General features: G+C 53.4%; 2 protein-coding genes across 2 annotated transcripts in view; both read left to right on the top strand.

Moving 5' to 3' along the window:
• Positions 1–4,601: 4,601 nt before the first annotated feature.
• On the top strand, positions 4,602–12,287 carry Pgc (progastricsin). Its single transcript, XM_051204637.1, has 9 exons — positions 4,602–4,771; positions 6,872–7,031; positions 7,467–7,584; positions 8,430–8,548; positions 8,897–9,096; positions 10,238–10,357; positions 10,830–10,977; positions 11,657–11,755; positions 12,113–12,287. Exons 1-9 carry the CDS (start codon positions 4,713–4,715, stop codon positions 12,263–12,265), a joined length of 1,176 nt encoding a protein of 391 aa, XP_051060594.1. The 5' UTR covers positions 4,602–4,712; the 3' UTR covers positions 12,266–12,287.
• A 1,887-nt stretch (positions 12,288–14,174) lies between these two features.
• The window catches only part of Tfeb (transcription factor EB), a 52,716-nt gene continuing 45,388 nt past the window's right edge, over positions 14,175–21,502 (top strand). The window contains exon 1 of the mRNA XM_051204623.1: positions 14,175–14,436. The gene's annotated coding sequence lies outside the window, so the exon portion shown is untranslated. The remainder of the gene's footprint in view (positions 14,437–21,502) is intronic.

The following is a 21,502-nucleotide window of genomic DNA, read 5'->3' as shown; positions in this document are numbered from 1 at the left end:
ACTACTGAGAAACACTCCCAGCCCACCTTAACTTTTATAAAAAGTGATTCATAGTGTGTGTGGTGTGCTGGGACCTGAACTTGGGTCTTCTGGAAAGAGCAGCAAGCACTCTTAATCCACATACCATTCACTGCAGCCCCATTCACTTTATTATATGTGAAAAATACATGAACAAAAATAGATTTTAAAAAACATTTAGAGCAGTGGTGGCACATGCCTTTAATCCCAGCACTCGGGAGGCAGAGGCAGGTGGATCTCTGTGAGTTCGAAGCCAACCTAGTCTACAGAGTTCCAAAACAGTCAGAGTGACACAGAGAAACCTGGCTTGAAAAAACAAAACTAATCCTAACCCCCCCCCAAAAAAAATAAAAATTAGAGGTTTTGAAGAAAAATTAGGAATTCTAAATTTCTTTTTTCTTTTCTTTTTCAAGACAGGGTTTCTCTGTATTGCTTTGGAGCCTGTCCTGGAACTAGCTCTGTAGACCAAGCTGACCTTGAACTCACAGAGATCCACCTGCCTCTGCTTCCCGAGTGCTGGGATTTAAAGGTGTGCACCACCAACGCCCGGCTCTAACTTTCATTTTAAAATTTCACACAGACACTACACACACACACATCACACACATATAACACATACACACACAACACCACACACACACACACACACACACACACCACGCAGAGGAGATTGTTGCTTTATGATGGACTGAGAAGGGCTACAATCTAAAGTCTAGGGCTCTGACTGAACACTGTATGAAAGCATTACATAATTGATTAGTGATGTCTGCCAAGATTGACTTGATTGATTAGTGATGTCTGCCACAGGTGAAGGCTAAGCAATAATTGCCATGTTCTTGTTTTTTTTTTTTTTTTTTTTTTTTTTTTTAATACACTACATAGACCAGGCTGGCCTCAGACTCACAGAGATCTGCTTGCCTCTGCCTCCTGAGTACTGGGATTAAAGGCGTGTGCCACTATGCCCAGCTTGACAAGCATCCAACTCTGGTTTCATATTCTAGAAACACTGCCAGCTCCCTGTGTGACTTTATAATGCCTCTGTCTTTGACTGTTGAAGAACTTGTATGCAGAAAAAGACCCCTTCTTTGCGTAGTCAAAAGGGAAAGAAACTCGGTTTTCCACAGGTTTGAGTAGGCAGTCGCCACAGAGAGGACTCTATGGGCTTTGTCTGGGTCTTGAAAGGGGAGGTCGCTTCCACAGGCGGATGTGCCAAGTGGGAAAACAGTGGGGCCACGGGGTAAGCAAGGAGGGTGTGTAGACTAGAAAGGGGAGGCGAGGCTGGAGTAGAAACGCCAGCACTGGGATAATGTGGAATGAGGAGTAGCTCAGCATCATTGAAAGCACTCTGCTGGCTTTTTTCCATTGGTCCTGATTTTTGGAGCCTGAGACAGGTATGGCGATGTGAACACTTGGCCTCTGCACACTGGGAGCTGCAGAGAGATGAAACACATCAGGGCAGGAGTAAGAAAAACGGGGAGCAGTAAGATGGTTCAGTGCTTGTTGCCAAGTCTGACGGCCTGTGTCTGAGGAAGGACCCAAAGGAGAGAACTGACCCCAGCAAGCTGTCCTCTGATCCTACACATAAGCCATGGCACACCAGTGTCCGTGCATATAAATGCACACACAATACATACATATGTAAATAAATGTAATTTAAAAATACCCCAGGAAACAGCTGATGACCCGGACCGCTAGAGCTCCAGTGCAAGGCCGGCTGCCCTGTGTGCGGCGTGTGGGCTAAAACCAGTGGGTCAGGACTACACTGCACAGAAGAAGATGGCCTCAGGGCCTGCAGATCCATGACACGTAAAAAAAATGAGCTTTCCCCGGGTGCCTTTAATCCCAGCACTCGGGAGGCAGAGGCAGGTGGATGTCTCCGAACTCTACAAGAGCGAGTTCCAGGACATCCTCCAAAGCCACAGAGAAACCCTGTCTCCAAAAAAACCAACAAAACAAAACAAAAACCCCAGAGCTTTCTAGACATTGAGTGGGGTACAGACCAGGGGCAGTAGAGGTCTTGGGACATCTGGGAACCCTGAAGTGACTGGCAGAGTTGTCAAGAGGGTCAGCTTGGGTACACAGGGGCTGCAGAGCCCCTGGGGTCCGTCAGCTGCGCAGGGTATCCTGGCCTGCTCTGTAGATGTGATGGATTGAGACCAGAGGTTCCACTGGCAAGGAGTCCTGGCGTCCTAGCAAGGAAAGATGTCTGAAGGGCGAGGTTGGGGAATCCAGCAGCCCCACAGGACTTAGAACATTCCACGGCCTGGCAAGCTCCCAAGGATTCTCGCTATCTTTTTGCTGCTCTCCCAAATCTGAGGATCCTGTAGCTTACTCCCCCAGTCCAGACTCCAGTGGGTTTCTGGAGACTGCAGGGAAAGAGAGGTGAGCTGATCTTGGAACACAAGCATGCAGAGAGCTCCTGATCTGTGCCAGGCCCAGGCAGACTCCTGGCCCCCATCCCCCTTCTCTCCCTCATCACAGGCCTGGGCAGGTGCCAGAGCTTCGGCCAGGTGGTGGGCAGCAGTGGCCAGAATGGAAAATTCCTACTGGGTAGATGACATAGGTGGCTAGCAGATCTGGTCCCAACCTTCTGCCTACAATGCTAGGGTGTGATAAATCTCTATGGGCCCCGAGTCTGGGGTAAAACCTGGCAGGGGGCTTTTCCTACTCATTCCAAATAGCTGGCTGGTGGTCAGACTGGTGGCCTAGCTAACTCAAGTCTTGGGAATGTTGTAGAAAGATTATGGGGGACCAAAAGCATGGTTAGTTAAGGTGAGTAAGGGCTTGGGAGAGGGTAATGGGAGAGACAGAGGGATTTTTAGAAGCCCTAAAGATAAGGATGCCTGCCCTAGTTGGTATAGGCCTATAATCCTACCTACCTGCTGAGGCAGGGAGATGACAAGTTCAAGGACTGCCTAGGCTACAGCATGAGTTCAAGTCTGGCCCGTACAGCTCAGTAAATGTTTGTCTCAAAAATAAAAAGATCCAGGCACGGTAGCTCCTACCTATAATCCCTGACCTTGGGAAGATAATGCAGAAAGATGTTGAGAATTCCAGGCCAACCTGGGCTACATAGTAAGTTCCAAGCCAACTTGGTCTACAGTGTGAGACCTGCCTCCAAATAAAAAATAAAATTAAATATAACCTAGATTATATTTGAGTTCAGCATGGGGACTTGAGTTCAGATCTTTGTCACCCACATAAAGAGCAGGGTGTGGTGGCATCTGTGACCCCGGCACTGGAGAACAGAGGTAAGCAGAGCCCAGGGACTCACTAGACTTTAGATAGAGCAGCAAGCTCTGGATTCACTGAGAAACCCCTCATTAAAAAAAATAAGGTAGAGGGCCAGCAAAATGTCTCAGTGGGTAAAGGAGCTTGCCACCAAGCCTGAGAGTCCAAGTTCAATCCCCAGGACCCACATAGTGGAAGGAGAGAAAAACTCCATTGACACAAAATCGTCCCCCTCCCTCCCTCCTCCCATCCTTCACCCCCCCACACACAGAGTAAATGCACTAAAGTTTATTTGAAAATTCAGAAAACAAGGTGGGTAAGCAGTTGAAGAAGACCTCCTGACATCAGCCCCAGCTTCCACGTGTGCTTGCATCAATGGGTGCATGTGCCCACATCGCCAAACATGCATACACCACATGCACACAACCACAAACAGGCTGGGCGCATCTCAGCGGTAGTTGACTAGCATATATGAGACCCTAGGTTCAAGCCCAGCCCCAAACCTCCAACCAATAAAGACCCCGGGAGCACGGGGAAGGAGAAGAGACAAGGGGAACAGTGAGGGCCCCGTGGCCCCTCTGTCCACATCTTGCTCTGGGCATCTTTTGTGGTTCTTATGGCCAGAGCTGGGGGGACTTCCCCCCGTGGGTGAGTCCTGCTGGATTAGGACAGGACTTCCTGCTGAACCCTCCATTCTGACTTCATCCACGAGCATCGACCTCAGCACTGCCCACACCGTCACCAGCAGCCTGGTCCCAGGCCCCTTAGGCCCTAGACATCCTGAAGTGCACCTGCCAGAGGGTTAAGGGGTACTCGGAGACAGGACTTAAGTTGTACCTCCAAGCATGTCACTTGTACGGAGAACAGCAGTTCACAAGGACTTGTCCCCAAGGGGAAGCCAACAACGGCAGGAGACATTACGGTGGCTACAGCTGGGGGGGGGGTTCTGCTCCTGGCATTTAACGGGCAAATGGAATAACTGTGGTCATCCTGCGGTGGACAGGACCATGTCCAGGACAAGGAATTGTTTCCTCCCAAGCGTCACTAGTGCCAAGCTTGAGGAACCGACCGTCAGGTCCCTGGCCCCTCATTCAAGTCCTCACCCCCAAACTCCCATATCATGGCCCTGCTTCCCAGAACTGTAATCCTTGCCACTCCACTGTGCGGCCACTTTGTTCCCTCTTATCACCTTTACCTCCTGGCCTTCCCTGTGTGAATTAAAAAGTCAATAAGATGAAAAGTGACATGGTCATGCTCCAGAAGGAAAAACACACAGACACCATTGATACGTGGAGTCCAAGGGACACCTCGGCCCCGAGGTCATGCTTACCTAGGGATGCGGGGCAGGGGCTGGGCTAGCTCCTGGGCGTATAAAAGGAGGGAGCAGTGCTCAGGTCTTCACTCCACCACCACGGTTGAGCTCGAAGTGGTTTATCCTGTGAGACCAGCTTCGAATCGGCATCATGAAGTGGCTGGTAGTAGCCTTGCTCTGCCTCCCGCTCTTGGAGGCGGCTTTGATCAGGTAAGACGGAAGATGGCCTGTAGGCCCAGGGAACCCTAAGTGGAAGCCAGGATCCTGGTGCCTGTCGAGGCCAGAAGAGGGTGTCAGATCCCCTGGGGCTGGAGTTACAGCTGATTGTGGGTGCTGGGAATTGAACCCTGCTCTGTGGAAAAGCTAACAGTGCTCTGAACCGCTGAGCTGTGTCTTCAGCCGCTTACTGGGCATTCATAGTAACCCAGAGATGATTTAAAGCAGTGAGGGAGATTACCCAGGTTATAAATGATGCCCGTGGACTTGAGTCTCTGTAGATTTGGTACCTCATACTTTCTTTTTGAATTATGACTCCATTTATTTTGTGTATGGGAAGGGGGTATGAGTGCAGCTGCGCCACTGAATACATGTGGGCGTCAGAGGCGGAGGCGGACTACAGAAGCCAGTGCTCTTCGTCTGTCCTATAGGTCTAGGCACTAAACTCTCGCCGCCGGGCTTGGCAGCAAGTGCCTTTACCTGTTGAGCCATCTTACCAGGCCTGGTACCTGGTACTTTGTTGGGTGAAAAGCCACTCCTTCCAGAAAGTTCTGTGCTGCAAACAAACTCCATAGAGGTGGCTGGTGTGGCTCTTGTGGAGGGGGTTAGCTGAGGACGCCTGAAATGTGGAGTCCTAAGAGATGGAGGATTTCAGATGCCGAAAGAAGTAAAAGGAAAGGGAATTGTGGGTTGCAGAGCAAGTGGATCTACAGAGGCCCCTGGGAGGTGGCAGCCAGCACCAGCTCTCAGATCATGCTTCTGGTGACGTGGGCAGAAGCCACAACTCCTAAGGTCTAACTCTGGAACTGCCAAGCCACTTTGCCCATGGACTGTCCAGGGAGGCTCAGTGATGTCCCTGGGCTGTAAACAGGGAGAGTTAGTATTGTTCCCCTTAATCCATGCTGTGTCTCATCAGTCAGCGCTTGGTGTCAGAAGGCCACCACAGGGAAGGAGTCTTGGAGGTGAATCTGCTTTCTCTGGTCCCTTTAGAAAAGGTACCAGTGCAGGCTGGGAGGTGGCTCAGTTGGTAGAGTCTTGTCTAGCTTATAACATACCCTGGCTTGGATCTTCAGCACTCTATAAACTGGGTGTGGTGGCACACGCTTGGGAGGTAGAGACAGAAGGATTGGGGGTTAAAGGTTCAATAGGTTTGAGGCCAGCCTGAGACACACAGACCCTAACTCAAAAGCATAAAGACTGATGCTAAGAAGGATGATTCTCCAAGCCACCTTCCCCTTCTTGGGAGGGAATTAGGACATCTATCAGAGCGGGGGGAGGGGGGGAACGACTGGACAGCAGGGTTCTTCCACGTGGGCAAGGGTGGCGGCTGAAGCTGGTTAATTTCTCAGAGCAAGCATTAAGAAAGAAGAAGGAAAAGTCAAGGGAGAGACAGCTGGAAAGAAATCAAGGCAGAGAGATGGGGAGACAGATACAAACAGCGGGCATGGGTGGGTAGCACAGCAGAGAGATGGAGACAGGTACAGGAGAGAAGCAGAGGGATACAGAGTCAGAGAGACAGAGAGACAGAGAGACAGAGACAGAGACAGAGAGATAGAGACAGAGAGACAGAGACAGAGACAGACAGGAAACAGAGAGACAGAGACAGAGAGATAGAGACAGAGAGATAGAGACAGAGACAGACAGAAACAGAGAGACAGAGACAGAGAGATAGAGACAGACAGTCAGAGACAGAGAGACAGAGACAGAGAGACAGAGTCAGAGACAGAGAGACAGAGTCAGAGAGACAGAGTCAGAGACAGAGACAGAGAGACAGAGTCAGAGAGACAGAGACAGAGACAGACAGAAACAGAGAGATAGAGACAGAGAGATAGAGACAGAGACAGACAGAAACAGAGAGACAGAGACAGAGAGATAGAGACAGAGAGATAGAGACAGACAGTCAGAGACAGAGATAGAGAGACAGAGAGACAGAGACAGAGTCAGAGACAGAGGCAGAGAGATAGAGAGACAGAGTCAGGGACAGAGACAGAGAGACAGGGTCAGAGAGACAGAGTCAGGGAGACAGAGGGGTTAAGAAGGAGAAAGGAAGAGGGAGAGAAGGGATGGCCTGACCTGACACGCAGCCTTCTGCAGGGTCCCCCTGAAGAAAATGAAGACTATCCGTCAGACCATGAAAGAAAACGGTGTGCTCAATGACTTTCTGAAAAGCCACAAGTATGACCCTGGCCAGAAGTACCGCTTCGGCAACTTTGGTGACTTCAGTGTTCTCTACGAGCCCATAGCCTACATGGATGTAAGCCTTAACACCCCCGCCCCCCCCCACGCACGCACGCGCACACACACATACACACGCACACACACGCACACATGTGCACGCACAAACACACAAACACGCATACACACACACCTCCATGATGTCACTGTCCTTGCTGCCTGAGGGCTCCCTGTTTTCCCACTCTGGGGTGCACTCCCTTCTCCCAATCTGCCATGGGCAACTGTTCAAAGAGCCCGGGGAGGAGTCCTTCCTGACCTTGCAGCTGAGCCCTCAGAGAGTTTGCCCTAGGCAACATAGATTGAGCATCCTTGGGCATGGGAAGACGAGGGCCACTGGTTTTGGCATGGTCTGGAGGGCAGCAGCTGGCTCCTTCCTGCTTACCTTGGAGTTGCTAAACCCCGGATCCCTCAGAGCTAAACGGTCTACTCTGTGACCCCCCCCCGCCCCCATTAGGCTGCCTACTTTGGTGAGATCAGCATCGGGACTCCACCCCAGAACTTCCTGGTCCTTTTCGACACTGGCTCCTCCAACCTGTGGGTGCCTTCCGTCTACTGCAAGAGCGAGGCCTGCAGTGAGTGATGGGTGGGCAGCGGAGGGGACAGACACTTCCCTAGGAATGCTGGGAGAGATTCATTCCTGGAGAAGATGGCAGGGTTATGCAGTCGCATGATGGATCCAAGCCTCGTCAACGAGGCTGGCCTTGCAGCTAGGTGGCTCTTTTGCCTTTCCTGCCAAGCAATTTATACTTCATCTGTGCCATCCCACCCCACCCACTAAGTTTTATTCCATTCCATCCAGCCCCAGTGACCGAGACAATACCATCTCCACTCTATTTCACCACAGCCAACTCTGCCTCTATCCACCTACCTGCCCTCACTACCCATCAAGTTTGCATCAAGTGTGTCTAAAGGATGGGCTGGAGCAATGCTGGGTGTAGTCTGGCCCTGCTATAGTTTGGGCAGGCAGATGAAATTTGGGCACGCCTTTTTGGCCCCTATCAGAGCCTTGGGGTCCTATTATCTCTAGCCCAAAGAGTCTCTCTTTGGTTATATCTCATGCTACCTCAGGGTCTTGACCAACTTCTAGAACAGGTGGACGCTGTGGGATGAAAATAATGCTTAGAGGCCCATTCACTCTTAAGGGGGGAGAAGTAGTCAGTCCACGCTAGGGCTTTCCAGGGACCTAGGATACAGAGATAAAGTCTAGCCAACCCTGCCCACCAAGGCCATAGTTCCAGAGCTTACCGTGTAAGTCACGGGGCCTTCAGCTCATGGGTGAGTCAATGCTGGAAGCCTCAGGTGCTCATCCCTTGTCTTGCTGTTGTGAGTAGGGGACGCTGAAACCCAGTTCAAGCATAGCCTGAGGAGGAAGCCCTCCACTCAGCTGCCTGACCTCTGTGTCCTGCCTCCCCTGCAGCCACACACCCCCGCTTCAACCCCAGCAAGTCCTCCACCTACTACACCGAAGGGCAGACCTTCTCCCTGCAGTACGGCACCGGCAGCCTTACTGGTTTCTTCGGCTATGACACCCTGACTGTGAGTGAGCTTCCCTACTCCTGGGTCGGGGTGGGAGGGGGACGGGCGTTTTAAACGAAGCCCCTGAAATGCGATGGAAAAGCGATTCATAGGATGGGAAGTCGGCACAGGACCGCGTCCTTTCACAGGGCTGATACTCACTGATGGCCATTCTGTGCCAGGAGCTGGGGAAGCCACGACCAACCCTTTGGTTGTGGTTATTTTCCTTCAGGAACATAGCTCTTCCAAGGGTTGGGAGTTAAGGAGGAGAGAGGTGGACAGGAGTGGTCTCTGGGGACAGGGGCCTGGGGGATGGAGGTAGGTCCAGCCTGGTGTGTCACTAACCCCCGATTTTAACTTCCGCTCCAGATCCAAGGCATTCAGGTCCCCAACCAGGAGTTTGGCCTGAGTGAGAATGAGCCAGGTACCAATTTTGTCTATGCCGATTTCGATGGCATCATGGGCCTGGCCTTCCCCAGCCTGTCTGCAGGGGGCGCCACCACCGCCATGCAGGGTCTGTTGCAGGAGGGTGCTCTCTCCCAGCCCCTCTTCGGTGTCTACCTGGGCAGGTAAGCAACCACTTAGCAGTCTCTCTCTCCTTCCACTACTCAGCTGGGGTTCAAAGGTTTGTGGGCTGGAGGCTTCAGCCACACCTGTCCCCGAGCCTTCCTCTCCAGCTCCGGAATTTTGCATTCCCCACCCCATGTCTGTTTCCTGCCCGTTCCTATTTTTTTCAACATGTATTTATTTGTATTAGACCAGGGGTCGGGCCACATACCACAGTGAGCTTGCAGAGGTTAAAGGACAACTTGCAGGAGTCAGTTCTCAACTTTCACCGTGTGGGTCCCAAAGACGGAACTCAGCTTGTCAGTCTGGCCGCAATCACCTTCACTTACTGAGCCATCCTGGCAGCCCATTTGTTCTTTGTGTCCCCTGGCCGTGACAAGCTCAAATCTGGAGTGGCTTTCACTCTAACTAACACTCCCTGGGTCTGCCTCCTGTGCCCGCCCCACCTGGCCCTTCCTGGCCCAGATTTTCCACTCTGAGTCTCTTTTGTACAGCAATCTCTTGCTTCATCTCTGATCTGTTGTTCCAACTGGTCCTGGAGTCTTTGGGGCTTGGCCCAGGATTGACTTCTAACCCGTTGTTATCCTTCTAGCAAACAAGAGCAGGCGCCGTCTGGGCCCATGTTTCTGTCTTGTTTTCTTCAGGGTTAGCCACCTTCTAGAGAGTGTCCACACCCTCCCTGTGGCTTCAGGGCCTCCATCTGACATTGGCACCCTTCATTGTCACCAACTCTGCTGACTGGATTTTGCTTCTGTTTGCAATCTCTCTACCTGTCCCCGTTGGGAGCTCCACCCATCCCTACAACCTGCTGTTTGCCAGAAGGTCTATTGGAACCCTGTGCAAAGCCTCCCTCCTCCTCCATCATCGAATCCCCTCTTCTCTGTTCAGGAGAAAAGCTAACGAGCTGGCCCACAAAGTAGCTGCCCCTCCATCACTCCAGAGTCCGACGCACTGGGGATTTCGAGAGGCCCAGATAGAGCCCATCTGAGGGGAACATATCCCGTCTGCAGGGGGCTGCAGTCTGAGGGAGGCCTAGCCTGTCCTCAGGAAGCCTCAGAGGGAAGAGCTCTTCTCTGAAGACGGCTAACTCACCACAGGAAGCCTTTTGCGGTTCCCTCCTTATCCTTCCTTCTTCTTCTGTAGCCAGCAGGGATCTAACGGTGGACAGATCGTTTTCGGAGGTGTGGATGAGAGCCTCTACACTGGAGAGATCACCTGGATTCCTCTCACCCAGGAGCTCTACTGGCAGATCAGCATCGATGAGTGAGTCTGTGACAGGACCCCTCTCACCCATCCATCCAGGCACTGCTGGCGGGGATAGGTAGGAGAGGACCTCTAAGATACGCCCTCCCCCCAAAGTCACAGCTGACCTATACAGGAGCACCAGTGTCCAGCTAAATCTGGAGAAGAAGGGTTGGAGGCCACACCAGGAGGGGCAGCGCATAACATCTCAAACGTGACGTCCCCTGTAGTCCAACGCCACAGGTTTCGAAGTCCTTGCAACAACCAGTGGCTGTGGCTTCCAGTGTCTACAGCCTTCCTTGAGAATCTGGAAGTAGACGCAGTGGCCATTCAAAGGCTTTGAGTAGACGCTAAGGGTGATGTGAAGTGGGGTCCCCTTGCCTTCTTCAAGAACTGCTTGTCGCTGTTTGCGGCCACCGGTGTCACCGTGGTGGCCAGCCCCCCTGACTGCCCGGGACCGTTGGGACTAAAGCTACTGCCCTCTGCCTTTCAGCTTCCTTATCGGTGACCAGGTCTCCGGCTGGTGTTCTCAGGGTTGTCAAGGCATTGTAGACACAGGCACCTCTCTGCTCACCATGCCCTCTCAGTACCTGAGTGACCTTCTTCAGGCCATCGGAGCCCAGGAAGGAGAGTATGGAGAGGTGGGTGTGGTAGCGAGGGCTCGCCCCCTCTTCACACTCCTATGGGGTGGTGGGAGTGTGTGTGGCCTCACAGTTCCTCTTTGGGAACACAGAGCTAGCTGAATTCCTGGCCTCCAGGCCCTGTTAGACGGCAGACCTGGAGGCTGGAGCTCGGGAATACGGCAAAGCAAGAATCTCTTCTGAGCTGAAGTCACCTTGGGTTAAACATTGTCTGGCCTTTAGGATTAGAGTAAAATGACTAGAAGTTGGAGCCAAGCAAATGAGTGACAAGGGGCGGCTTTGTCGTCCACAAGCCCCTCGCCTCCCTCTCCCTCCTAAGGCCAGTAGAGAGTTTGCCTACTGGACCCACTGTCACTAATTTTGCGGGGAGGGGGCTGATAGGCTACAGGTTCTACAGATCTGCATGTTAAAGGGCGCTTGCAGAGGAAGCGCTCTCTCTCAGAGCAGAAATTCGGTCAGGAACAGAGCTTAGGTGTAGTGGGCTCCTCGAGTCCCTCCCCATCTCTGCCAACGCTGCTGAATGCTAATAGTACGTAAGTCAGGGTTCCCTTGGCGTGCTGTGCCCCCCATCCAAAGCAGACTGGGGTACGGGCCTAGGGCACAGCATGCTGAGGTGTCAGGAGTGATGGACACTGTTCTGAAGGAGACGTGTTGGCCTGGGCCGTGTTCCTTTCTGCAGTATTTTGTGAGCTGTGACAGCGTCAGTAGCCTGCCTACCTTCAACTTTGTTCTCAACGGTGTCCAGTTCCCTCTGTCACCGTCTTCCTACATCCTCCAGGTAAGGCCTCGGGTTCCTGTGGCTTCCTGCCGGTTCCTGTGGGTTCGGGTTCGGGTAGGATTTCGAGTGGGTTGAGAAAAATCTAGGCTAAGGTTTGAATCCAAGTTAGTCAGTCCTCAAGGCTTAACTGCCTGACTTAACCACTGCAGGCCAGGAGCAGGGGGAGGGTAGTCTGTGGAGGGAGATGCCCTCCACACTGTTGGGGACGCAGCACCCTCTCTCCCTGAGCCCCAGCAGTCCCTTGCTATGGAGGGCCGGCTGTCCCACGAGCCCTTTGGACAGCCTTTGTGTCGCTCAAGGGCTAAAGTTCAGTCCACCCATGAGCAAGTGAGCGACTCTTGTCTTTCCTTTAAACAGGAGGATGGCGTCTGCATGGTGGGCCTTGAGACCACCCCTCTGACCTCTGAGGATGGCCAGCCCTTCTGGATCCTTGGGGATGTCTTCCTCAGGTCGTACTATGCTGTCTTCGACATGGGCAATAACCAGGTGGGCTTTGCCACTGCCGCCTAGATTTGCCGTCTGGACACCCCCAGCCCTTTGTGAGGAGCACCCTCTGTCCTTCCTCTCTGCACCCAGCCTGCCTTTACTCTGTACCCTAATAAATAGCTCTCCACATTAACCAGCCTGTTGGGTCATTTGTGTGTGGGGTGTGTGGGGTGGGGGACCTGAGCAAAGCTGTGACTTGTCAGACTCCTGGAACTCAGGCATTGTGGGAACAGGAAAGGAGGGGGGACAAGCAGGAGGTGGAAGGGGTAAAGAAAAAAGGAGAAGAAGCTAAGTTGGAGGAAGAGACGTAAAAGGAGACTGGGAAATGCCTGAGCAGTAAAATGGCGGTGACGCTGTTTCAACTTTGCCTCTTCACTTATGGCTGGGACAAAAGGGCAAGATGCAGGTCCTGCAGCCCATCCCAAATTGAGACAGGGTAGGCAGGGGAATTATGGGACTTGAGAAGAAAGGAGTCCCCGCATTCTGTGGTCTGGATGAAGTCTTTGTCGGCCGAGAGTTATGACTTCTAGCACAATGAACATCTCCTGAGGACTGTCAACACAGAGACCATTTCATTAAGAGCTAGAAACAGAAAACACTCCGGTAGTGGTGATGCACCCTCGGAATGCAGAGGCAGGCAGAGCTCTGTGAGTTCAAGGGCAGCAAAATCTACCAGTGAACTATGGGCCAGCCAGGGTTATTTAGTGAGTCCCTGTTTGAACAAAACAAAATAATGGTAAAAATAGCAATAAACCAGGCTTACAGCCTGAGCATGTGTGCCCTGGAGTAGGGCCTCCACTCTCGCGAGGCACTGTCTGAGAGCCTCATAAATAAGACTGTTTCGTGTACTGTTAAGATATCCTAGCTTTCTTTATGATCTTTTACCTGGTCAATTACAACACTATCAGGCACACCTCAGGAAACATCCTGTGATCTTATTTAAGTTTCTCAGCAGTCCTCCAGAGATAACTTCAGCTCACCAAAACAAGAAAGCTGGCTATTGTAAAAGACAATGAGAAGTCCACACCCAGTTTCTCTGGTGGACCTATTCTCTCCCTAAGGTACCTCCTCTCTCTCTTTCTCTCTCTCTCTTTCTCCAGGGTTTCTCTGTGTACATACAGTCCTGGCTGTCCTGGAACTCACTCTGTAGACCAGGCTGACCTCTAACTTGGAGGTCTGCCTGCCTCTGCCTCCCAAGTGCTGGGATTAAAGGCATGCGCCACCATTGCCCAGCTTGCCTGTTTCTCTTAACCTTTGTATTTTAGATTATATTAAAACATATTTTTAAGTCAGGCAATGGTGACACATGCCTTTAATCCCAACACTGGAGAGGCAGAGACAGGAGTATGTCTGTGAGTTCAAGGCCAGCTTGGTGTGTGTGTGTGTGTGTGTGTATTTTATTTACATACATATTTTAAAATAAACTACAGTTTTGCTTCATACTGGCTTGTCCTGAAAGAATAATAGAATAACATTATTATTACTTAACAAAAGTAATAAGTCCCCCCAAGTGGCATTTCCTAAAGGATAAGGTAACTCCTCAGGTTGCTGCCGGCAGTTCTGAGTGTGTCTCCCATTGCACCGTATTTGACATACACCAGGAGGAACCACATGGGACCCTATATCTTTCTCACAGTCTTAGAAAAGTAGCTTGGTATTGGTCCCTTCAAGATGTCATAATGTAGAAGGTTCTAGCTCTGGACATCACTGATAGAGGAGAGAAAGAAAATCTGAAAAGGGAAAAAGGGGACAAACTTTTTAAAGTCAAAAGTTGACTCCTTGGGAATCTCGGCCAGCAGGGTAGAACTGCAAATCCCGGCGAGCCCCGCGCGGCTGCGGCAGGGACTACGTTTCCCAGCGGGCGCCGCGGTAGGCCTCCGGGGGCGGTCCGCAGGGGGCGGGTGCTGCCCTCTGCCGGGCGCAGCGGGAAGTGGGCGCGGAGTGACAGCCGAAGCCCGAGCGCCGGGCGCGGGGCTAGGTGACAGCGGAGGCGGCAGCTGCGGGCGGGACGCAGAGAACGGCGACGGCGCCGACGGCGGCGGGAAGGGCGGACGGGGCGGGCCTGGCTGGTGGCGCGTAGCCCGAGGAGCCCGACAGCGGGCGGCGGGTGAAGATCGGGCGCCGGGCACCCGAACTTGGACAAGTTGCCGGAACCACAGGGCGCCGGCGGCGGACAGATTGACCTTCAAAGCGAGGTGAGCGGGGCTAGGGGGCAAGGGGTGCACGGGGGACCGGGGAACGCCAGCTCCGCACTCCCATCCTGTGGGTGCCCGAGACAGGTGGGGTGGGTGGATGGGGGTACAGACTCGCGCAGGACAGGGCGCACCGCACCGCCACCCATCCGCAGCCGGTGCAGCCCTGGGTACCCGGCGCGTGGCCCGAGCGGTGCAGCTTGTCAGCGGCGGAGCCCCTCGGGCCCCTCCCTTCAGGCCGGGTAGGGGGCCGCCTCCCCGCGACCTTATGTAACCGGGGCGGGAGTGGCCGGGGCGGGCACGGGCCTTCCTGGCCCAGGGAAGCTGAGCGGAGCTGGGGCGGGAGGCGCAGGAGTGAACTTGCAAGAAGTTTTGAGGGACGCTCGGGCCCTGAGCTCGCTTCCCCCTCCCCCGACACGGCGGGGGCGGGGGGCTCGGGGGAGGGAGTCCGAGGCCCGGGGAGGTGTGCGAGCACCAAGGCCGGCGGGGCCTGGCCCAGCCTGGATGGTCGCGGGGGAGTGGGAGGGCCGGAGAGGCGCCACGCCCCGTGGGCTGGGCTGCCGTGTCCGGGGGTGGTGTAGACGTCTCATCCCTCCCTCCCTCCTCCCTCGGTGCCTCTCTCCCTCCTGGGTCTCTTGCAGTGGACACCCCTGATTTCAGCCCCTGATGTCCCCGGCAGACATCCCCACTTGCATTATCCCAGCACCCTAGGGAACCCCAACTCGGGTCGCGCGCTCTGTGCATCTGGATTTCGGCTTCCTAGAGCTCCCAGTCGTCTACCCTCCTCCCTGAGCCACCCTCTTGGTCCCCAATTCCGGAAAATACGCCCCCTTTCCCCTGTCTACCCCCTTCACATCGCGCCGTCCAACCCCAGGCTAGCCCGCCCCGCCAGGTCAGTGCCTTCCTTCGTCTCCCCCACCCCCAGCTCTGGACCCCGTCGCCTCTTCCGCCCAGCGCCTCCTGGAAGGGAGCTGGCGAATGCCACCTGGGTCCCCGCCCCTCGGCCCCCGCCGCGCTCTGGGTTCTGGCTTCACGCACCGCTGCCCGGAGCTGCTCCGGGCTGCGCGAGCAGGTTCGCGCCGCAGCCGCCTGGCGCGCCCCAGCCCCGAGCCCTGGGGAGAAAGGGAGGGCGCCCGTCCGGGTGGGGCTGGCCTGCGCCAGTGCTCCCCCGGCCCCCGCCCTCCATTCTGCGCCTGCCCCTCTCCGCGGCGCCCTTCCCCAACCTGCGTCAGCTTTCGCTTGTCCAGCCGAGGACTATTCAGTGTGACAGTTGCGGGACTAAACTTGGGCGCTCAGTTCACCGGGGAAGTGTGGCCTCCACCTTCCCCGACCCCGAGTGAGGGAGGCTCTGCTTGACGCTGCAGGGAACGGGAGCCTCTAGGACGTGGCCCGAGGTCCCTACACCCTCCCCGGCCCGGGTTTCGCTGGCCCGGACCAGGCACCGTTGGGGGGTGAGGTGGGGGCTGATCTCCAGTTTCGTCTAGGGCGGCCAGGTGCAGGTGCTGCCAGGCGGATCCGAACGCGGGGGGCCAGGCTCGCCCGGCCTGGGAGCCGGTCGCCATTCCCCAGGCTCTGCCCTCCGGCAGCGCCCAGTCTGGAGAGAGCCAGCCGTAGTAACCCGCTAGCCAGGCGAGGCAGTAGACCGGGAACGGTTGCTGCCTCTGCAGCTTTCACTGTGCCTCAGTTTCCCTCGGCCCTTTTGGTTCCCTTCTTTTGGCTTGCCCCTTAGTTGTGAGGGCTGAGGAGCAGAGCGTGTGATGAAGGGCAGGTCTGTTTGGGGGTTCTCCTGTGTGAGAGGAGCCGGCGTTGCTGACACTTGACCGCCGAATGCTAGTTCTCTCTCCGTCTGGGAGGTGGGGCTAGATGGAGACCCAGGTCTCTTGGTTCCAGGCCCCGTGGAATGAGGCAAGGGACATCTGAGGTGAACATTGAATCCACAGAGAGCCAACTGTGCATTTAGGGCTGATGGCCTGGTGACTCAGTCAGAGGTGGGCAGAGAGTGGGCCAGGGAAGGCAAAAGATCATGCAAGTACCACGGGGGGGGGGGCAGTGCTCAGTGCCCGCCCATCCCATCTCCAGTGAGCCCCCACGGGCCCCCACACCATTTCCTGGATGCGGGGAAGTAGGTGGGAGGGGACCTCTTGCCTGGCTGCCCTTTGAGGGTCTGGCTTCTGGCCCCGATCCCTCCTGGGCCGTTTATGGCTGTAATTGCATCGTTAGCTAGGGTTTATAGAGTTACTTAGCACCTGCCCCCACAGGGAGTGGCCCAGCCACCCTTCCCTCTGGCTTCTGCCTCTTCCTTTTCAAAGTCAAGTTGGTTTGTGCAGGCAGCAGGGGCTTCCCCAACCACAGTTGGCTTGAAAGCCAGGTTGAGCCTTTGTCCTGGGGATGGAGGGCAGGGGACACTTGGGGCCCAGCTTGGGGCTGCCATAGAAATGACAGTGGAAATTGAGCTGGCCTCCTCTAGTGTGTGTGTTGGGAGCGGGTCCGGGCGGTTCAGATTCTCAGCGCTTCCAGAAGTTTCCCTGACTCAGGGGACAGCTAGACTGTGATGTGCTGTGAAAGGAGGGGCCAGAAATGGAGTCCCTTGTTGGCAGTCGTGAGGAATAAGGACAGAGAGGGGCCAGGGCTGGGAGAGGATGTGTGGAGTCTGCCTCATGCGTGTGATGTGTGGAACCCAGTCTTCTCTGTGCATGGATGTGTAGATGAATGTCTCTGACAGGAAGGAGAACACAACACTCTTATTAATTAGAATATTCAAGTTGCTGCCAGAGCCAGACTGTCATAAACCTTAGCTGCAAACAGTAGCTGCCAGCATCGAATGTGTCTCTTTGTATCAGGGTAGGAATTACTGCTTTTGTTATAGCGATTCAGAGAAGTTAAGTAAATTGTTGAAAACCACACAGCCTGGAGGTAGAGGGCTGGGGTTCCAAGCTTTACATCCTTAATTCCTGTAGAAGACCACATCTGTGTGTCAGAAGTTCTTTTTAATCGTTTGTTTGTATTTATGTATTTGTTATTTATTTATGCTGATTTTCTTCAAGACAGGGGTTCTTTGTGTAGCCCTGGCTATGGTAGAATTCTGTAGACCGGGCTGGCCTCAAGCTTACATACATCCACCTGCCTCTGCCTCCTAAGTGCTGGGGTTAAAGGCGTGCACCACCACTCCTGGCCAGAAGTTCCTTCATTCTTTTTTTTTTTTTAAATTGGTTTATATGTGTTTGTAAGAGGCCATGCAATCCATGCAGTACCCATAGAGTCCAGAAGAGGGCGTCAGATCCCCTTGGAGCTGGAGTTACAGGCAGTTGTGAGCTGCCAGACAGGGTGCTGGAAACTCTTAGTAAGAAATCTTGCCCACTGAGCTCCCTTCTCCTTTAAAAGGTGTGTGTGTGTGTGTGTGTGTGTGTGTGTGTGTGTGTGTGTGTGTTGGACTCAGCAGTCAGCAGTTAAGAGCACTGGCTGCTCTTCCAGAGGGACTGAGGTTTGATTCCCAGCACCACATGGGAGCCAGCTGTTACAACTCAGTCCTATGGGGTCAGATTCCTCCTCTTCTGGCCCCCTTGGGAACTGCACACATGCAGTACACAGACAAACACTAACACACATAAAATAAAAATTAAAAATCTAAAAACAAATTGTAAAGAAAACTACAGATGAATTTTTTAAAAGTGGAGGTACGGTAGTTTGGGGACATTCTTTTTGGTGCCGAGGGTCTTCTGCCCTGGAACTGCACTTGCTTCCTTCCTGGCCTCCTTTCTGAGCTGCTGAGCCAGGTGGCCCAAAGGCCCTCTGGAAGACCCTGTCCTGTGAGGAGACAGGCCGACAGGGCCCTGGATGGCCGCTCCGGAAAGCGCATTTGACCCCGACAGCCTTCTGGGTGTGTGGCTCGCTCTCAGTAAGGGCACATTTCATCAGATGTGGGGGAAGGCAGTGGGGCCTTTGGTTGAGAAGGTCCCAAGCTCACAGGACTGGGAGCCCAGAGACCCCATGCCATCAACGACTTTCAGTGTGGCTGTGCTTAGCCTCCTTTCGCCAGCCTGTGAACACTAACCATCTGTGGGGTCCCCTCCTGTATGGCATTCTACAGGCCTCTGCCTCCCGCACCAGGACACCCGGCTTTAGAACAGGAGGGTGTGGGTGTGTGTGGCTGGGACTGATGGAGTCCCCAGAGTCAAGGCTGGCTCAAGGGTTCCGTTTTGTTAGGATGTGACCCCAACCACCATGCATAGGGCTGTACTGAATGTAAGTACATCTGGATGAGTATTGGTCCTATGAGCTCTGCAGCCAGGCTGCCTGGCTTGGGGCACCAACTACTTGTCCTACCTAAGAGCAAGAGCCAGGTGTGTTCATGCCCAGACTATATAACATACTTAGAATAACAAACACGAACTCAACTCCTGTGGCTCTTTTATTTTTCGATTTCTCATTTTTAGGTGAGGCCCAAAGTGCTCCAGGAAAGGGAAAAAAGGAACCAGGGAAGGGTTGGGGATACTATGTAGCTCAGCTGGTAGAGTACTTGTCTAGCACGCAGGAGGCCTGGGTTTGATCCTTGGTTCCATATATGCTGGGCATGGTGGCACACATCTGTAGTCCCGGCACTGAGAAGCAGAGGCAGGAGAATCAGAAGATCAAGGCCATCCTCTACTATAATAGTGAGTTTGAGGTTGGCTCGAGAAACACTGGACCCTGCCTGGAAAAAAAAAAAAAAAAAAAAAAAAACAAACCAATCAATTAATCAATGGGTTTGGAAAGATAGTTTCATGGTTCAGAAGGCTGCTCTTCCAGAGGATGGATTCACAGCATCTGTGATGGGCGGCTCACAACCTCCTGTAGGTCCAGCTCCAGGGGATCCTGATACCTTTTAGCTTTCATGGACACACACAGCACATACATTCTAGAAAAACACCTTAAAACAAACAAAACGCTGAGGGTTCTAACAGTCCACTGGGCATGTACAACACCCTCAAATATAACCCATCCAGGATGGAGACGTGGCTTGGCCATTAAGGGCACCAGCTGCTCTTCAGTGCGCCCGGTTCCGATTCCCAGCACACACAGTGTGCTCGAAGCCATCTGTATCTCCAGTTCCAAGGGTCCATCGCCGTCTTCTGGCCTCTGCATGAACATGGTGCAGAGATACATGCAGGCAAGACACTCACACATAAAGAAAACGTTTTATATATTATATATATATTATATATATATTATATATATTATATATATTATATATATTATATATATTATATATAGTCGGGTGGTGGTACACTATATATATATATATACACTATTATATATATATACATTGTCAGGTGGTGGCACATACACACACTATATATATGTGTATATACACACACACACACACACACACACATATATATATATATATATATATAAAGATATATATGTATATAGTTGGGCAGTAGTGGCATACACCTTTAATCCTAGCGCTTGGGAGATGGAGGCAGGTGATTTCTGAGTGTTTTAGGCCAGTCTAGTTTACAGAGCAAGTTCCAGACAGCCAAGACTACACAGAGAGAGCCTGCCTGTAAAATTGATAGATGATAGATAAAATAGGTGTGTGTGTGTGTGTGTGTGTGTGTGTGTGTGTGTGCGCGCGCGCGCGCGTGTGTCGCAGGGGTTTTGCAGACTCTGGCCACAGTCCCCACTACACTCTGCACTGTCCCCCACCCCTGCTCTCCAGCTTGTGTGCTCAGTTAGCTAGGTCGTGCAGGGGGGTGGCAATGCCTTCAGGGTCCCTGCTACCCACCCCCCCCCGGATTTCCCTGCGGACGGACGGACGTCTGTCCTGCCACTTCCCAGCTGCGGCGCTTGCTTTCCCTGGCCTGCCTCCTCTTCCACTCTGCACCATTGACAGTGAGCTCTTGGCTGCTGCGGGCAGAGATAAAATCCCGATGATAGGGAGGGCCGGAGACTTATCTTACCCACAGGAAGTGCTTTGCTGTGGAGTGGGCTGGCAGAGGGTGAGATCAGAGGCCAGCCAGAGAGGCAGACGCATCAGGCAGGATCATTGTTGCCTCCTGGTTCGTGTATTTTTTTTTTTTTTTTCCCTCCTCGTGCAGGGTATCACACCTGGAGCCTTGTGCGCGCTAGACAAACACGTGCTGGAGGCCTGAGCTCCACCCCCCACCCCCCACCCCGCACCCTCCACCCCGCACCCCCCACCCCCCACCCCCCCACCCCGGTCCGGTCGTAAATGCGAGCGTAAAGAACAAGAGAAGGGAGCCTGGTCAGTGCCTGCCCCGCCCAGTTTTGCCAGGGGACATTCCACCTTGTTGGCAGCTATGCATACTAGCAGTCCCAAAGTAGGGTGTGATGCTACGGAGGACAATCCAGAACTCCGCTGGACTCCGTGTCTTGGAAGCTGTGCTTTATTTGCCCTGTTTCAGCCCTCCTTCCTTCAAGTGCTTTCTCCCATCACACCTTCCATGCTCTCTTCCTCCAACCGGAAGTTTTCTCTCAGGGAAGTCAGTTCCCAGGGAGGCCATTGGACCTTTCCATCCCACTAAGCACCTGGGAACTCTTACAAAATACCCTTGCCTCCTGGTGTCTGGGGGTGGGGCCTAGGCATCAGTAGGGAAACTGCTGGGGTGGTTCCAGCCCCTCCCCCAGGCTGTAGAGTCTAGGGCACCAACTCTTGCGCCAAGCGGGCCTGAGAAGCCCCCAGTGGGACTGTTTGGTCTCGGCTTTCTCTCCCTTGCTTTGCATCTCATGCTCAGGAGCTCCACACATTTCTGAGGTCTGGAGTTTTACTTTTTGAAAATAAAGATTTATTCATTTTTTAGAGTGCGTGCATGTGTTCGTTTGTGTATGTGTGCAGGTCTGTTCGTGTGTGTGTGTGTGTGTGTGTGTGTGTGTGTGTGTGTGTAGAGACCAGAGGCAAAGCTTGAGCATCAAACCCAGGAACACTGTCTACCTTCTTTCAGGCAGGGCCTTTCATTGGTCTGGAGGTCAGCACTTAGGGGAGATGGCTGGCCAGTGAATCTCTGGGGTTATAAGCACGTGCCATCACATCACACCACACGTTTTCACACGGTTCTAGGATGTGAAC

Source organism: Phodopus roborovskii, unplaced genomic scaffold, assembly GCF_943737965.1.
Source record: "Phodopus roborovskii unplaced genomic scaffold, PHOROB, whole genome shotgun sequence".
Classification (NCBI taxonomy): Eukaryota; Metazoa; Chordata; class Mammalia; order Rodentia; family Cricetidae; genus Phodopus; species Phodopus roborovskii.
This window is presented reverse-complemented; position numbering and strand designations above follow the sequence as displayed.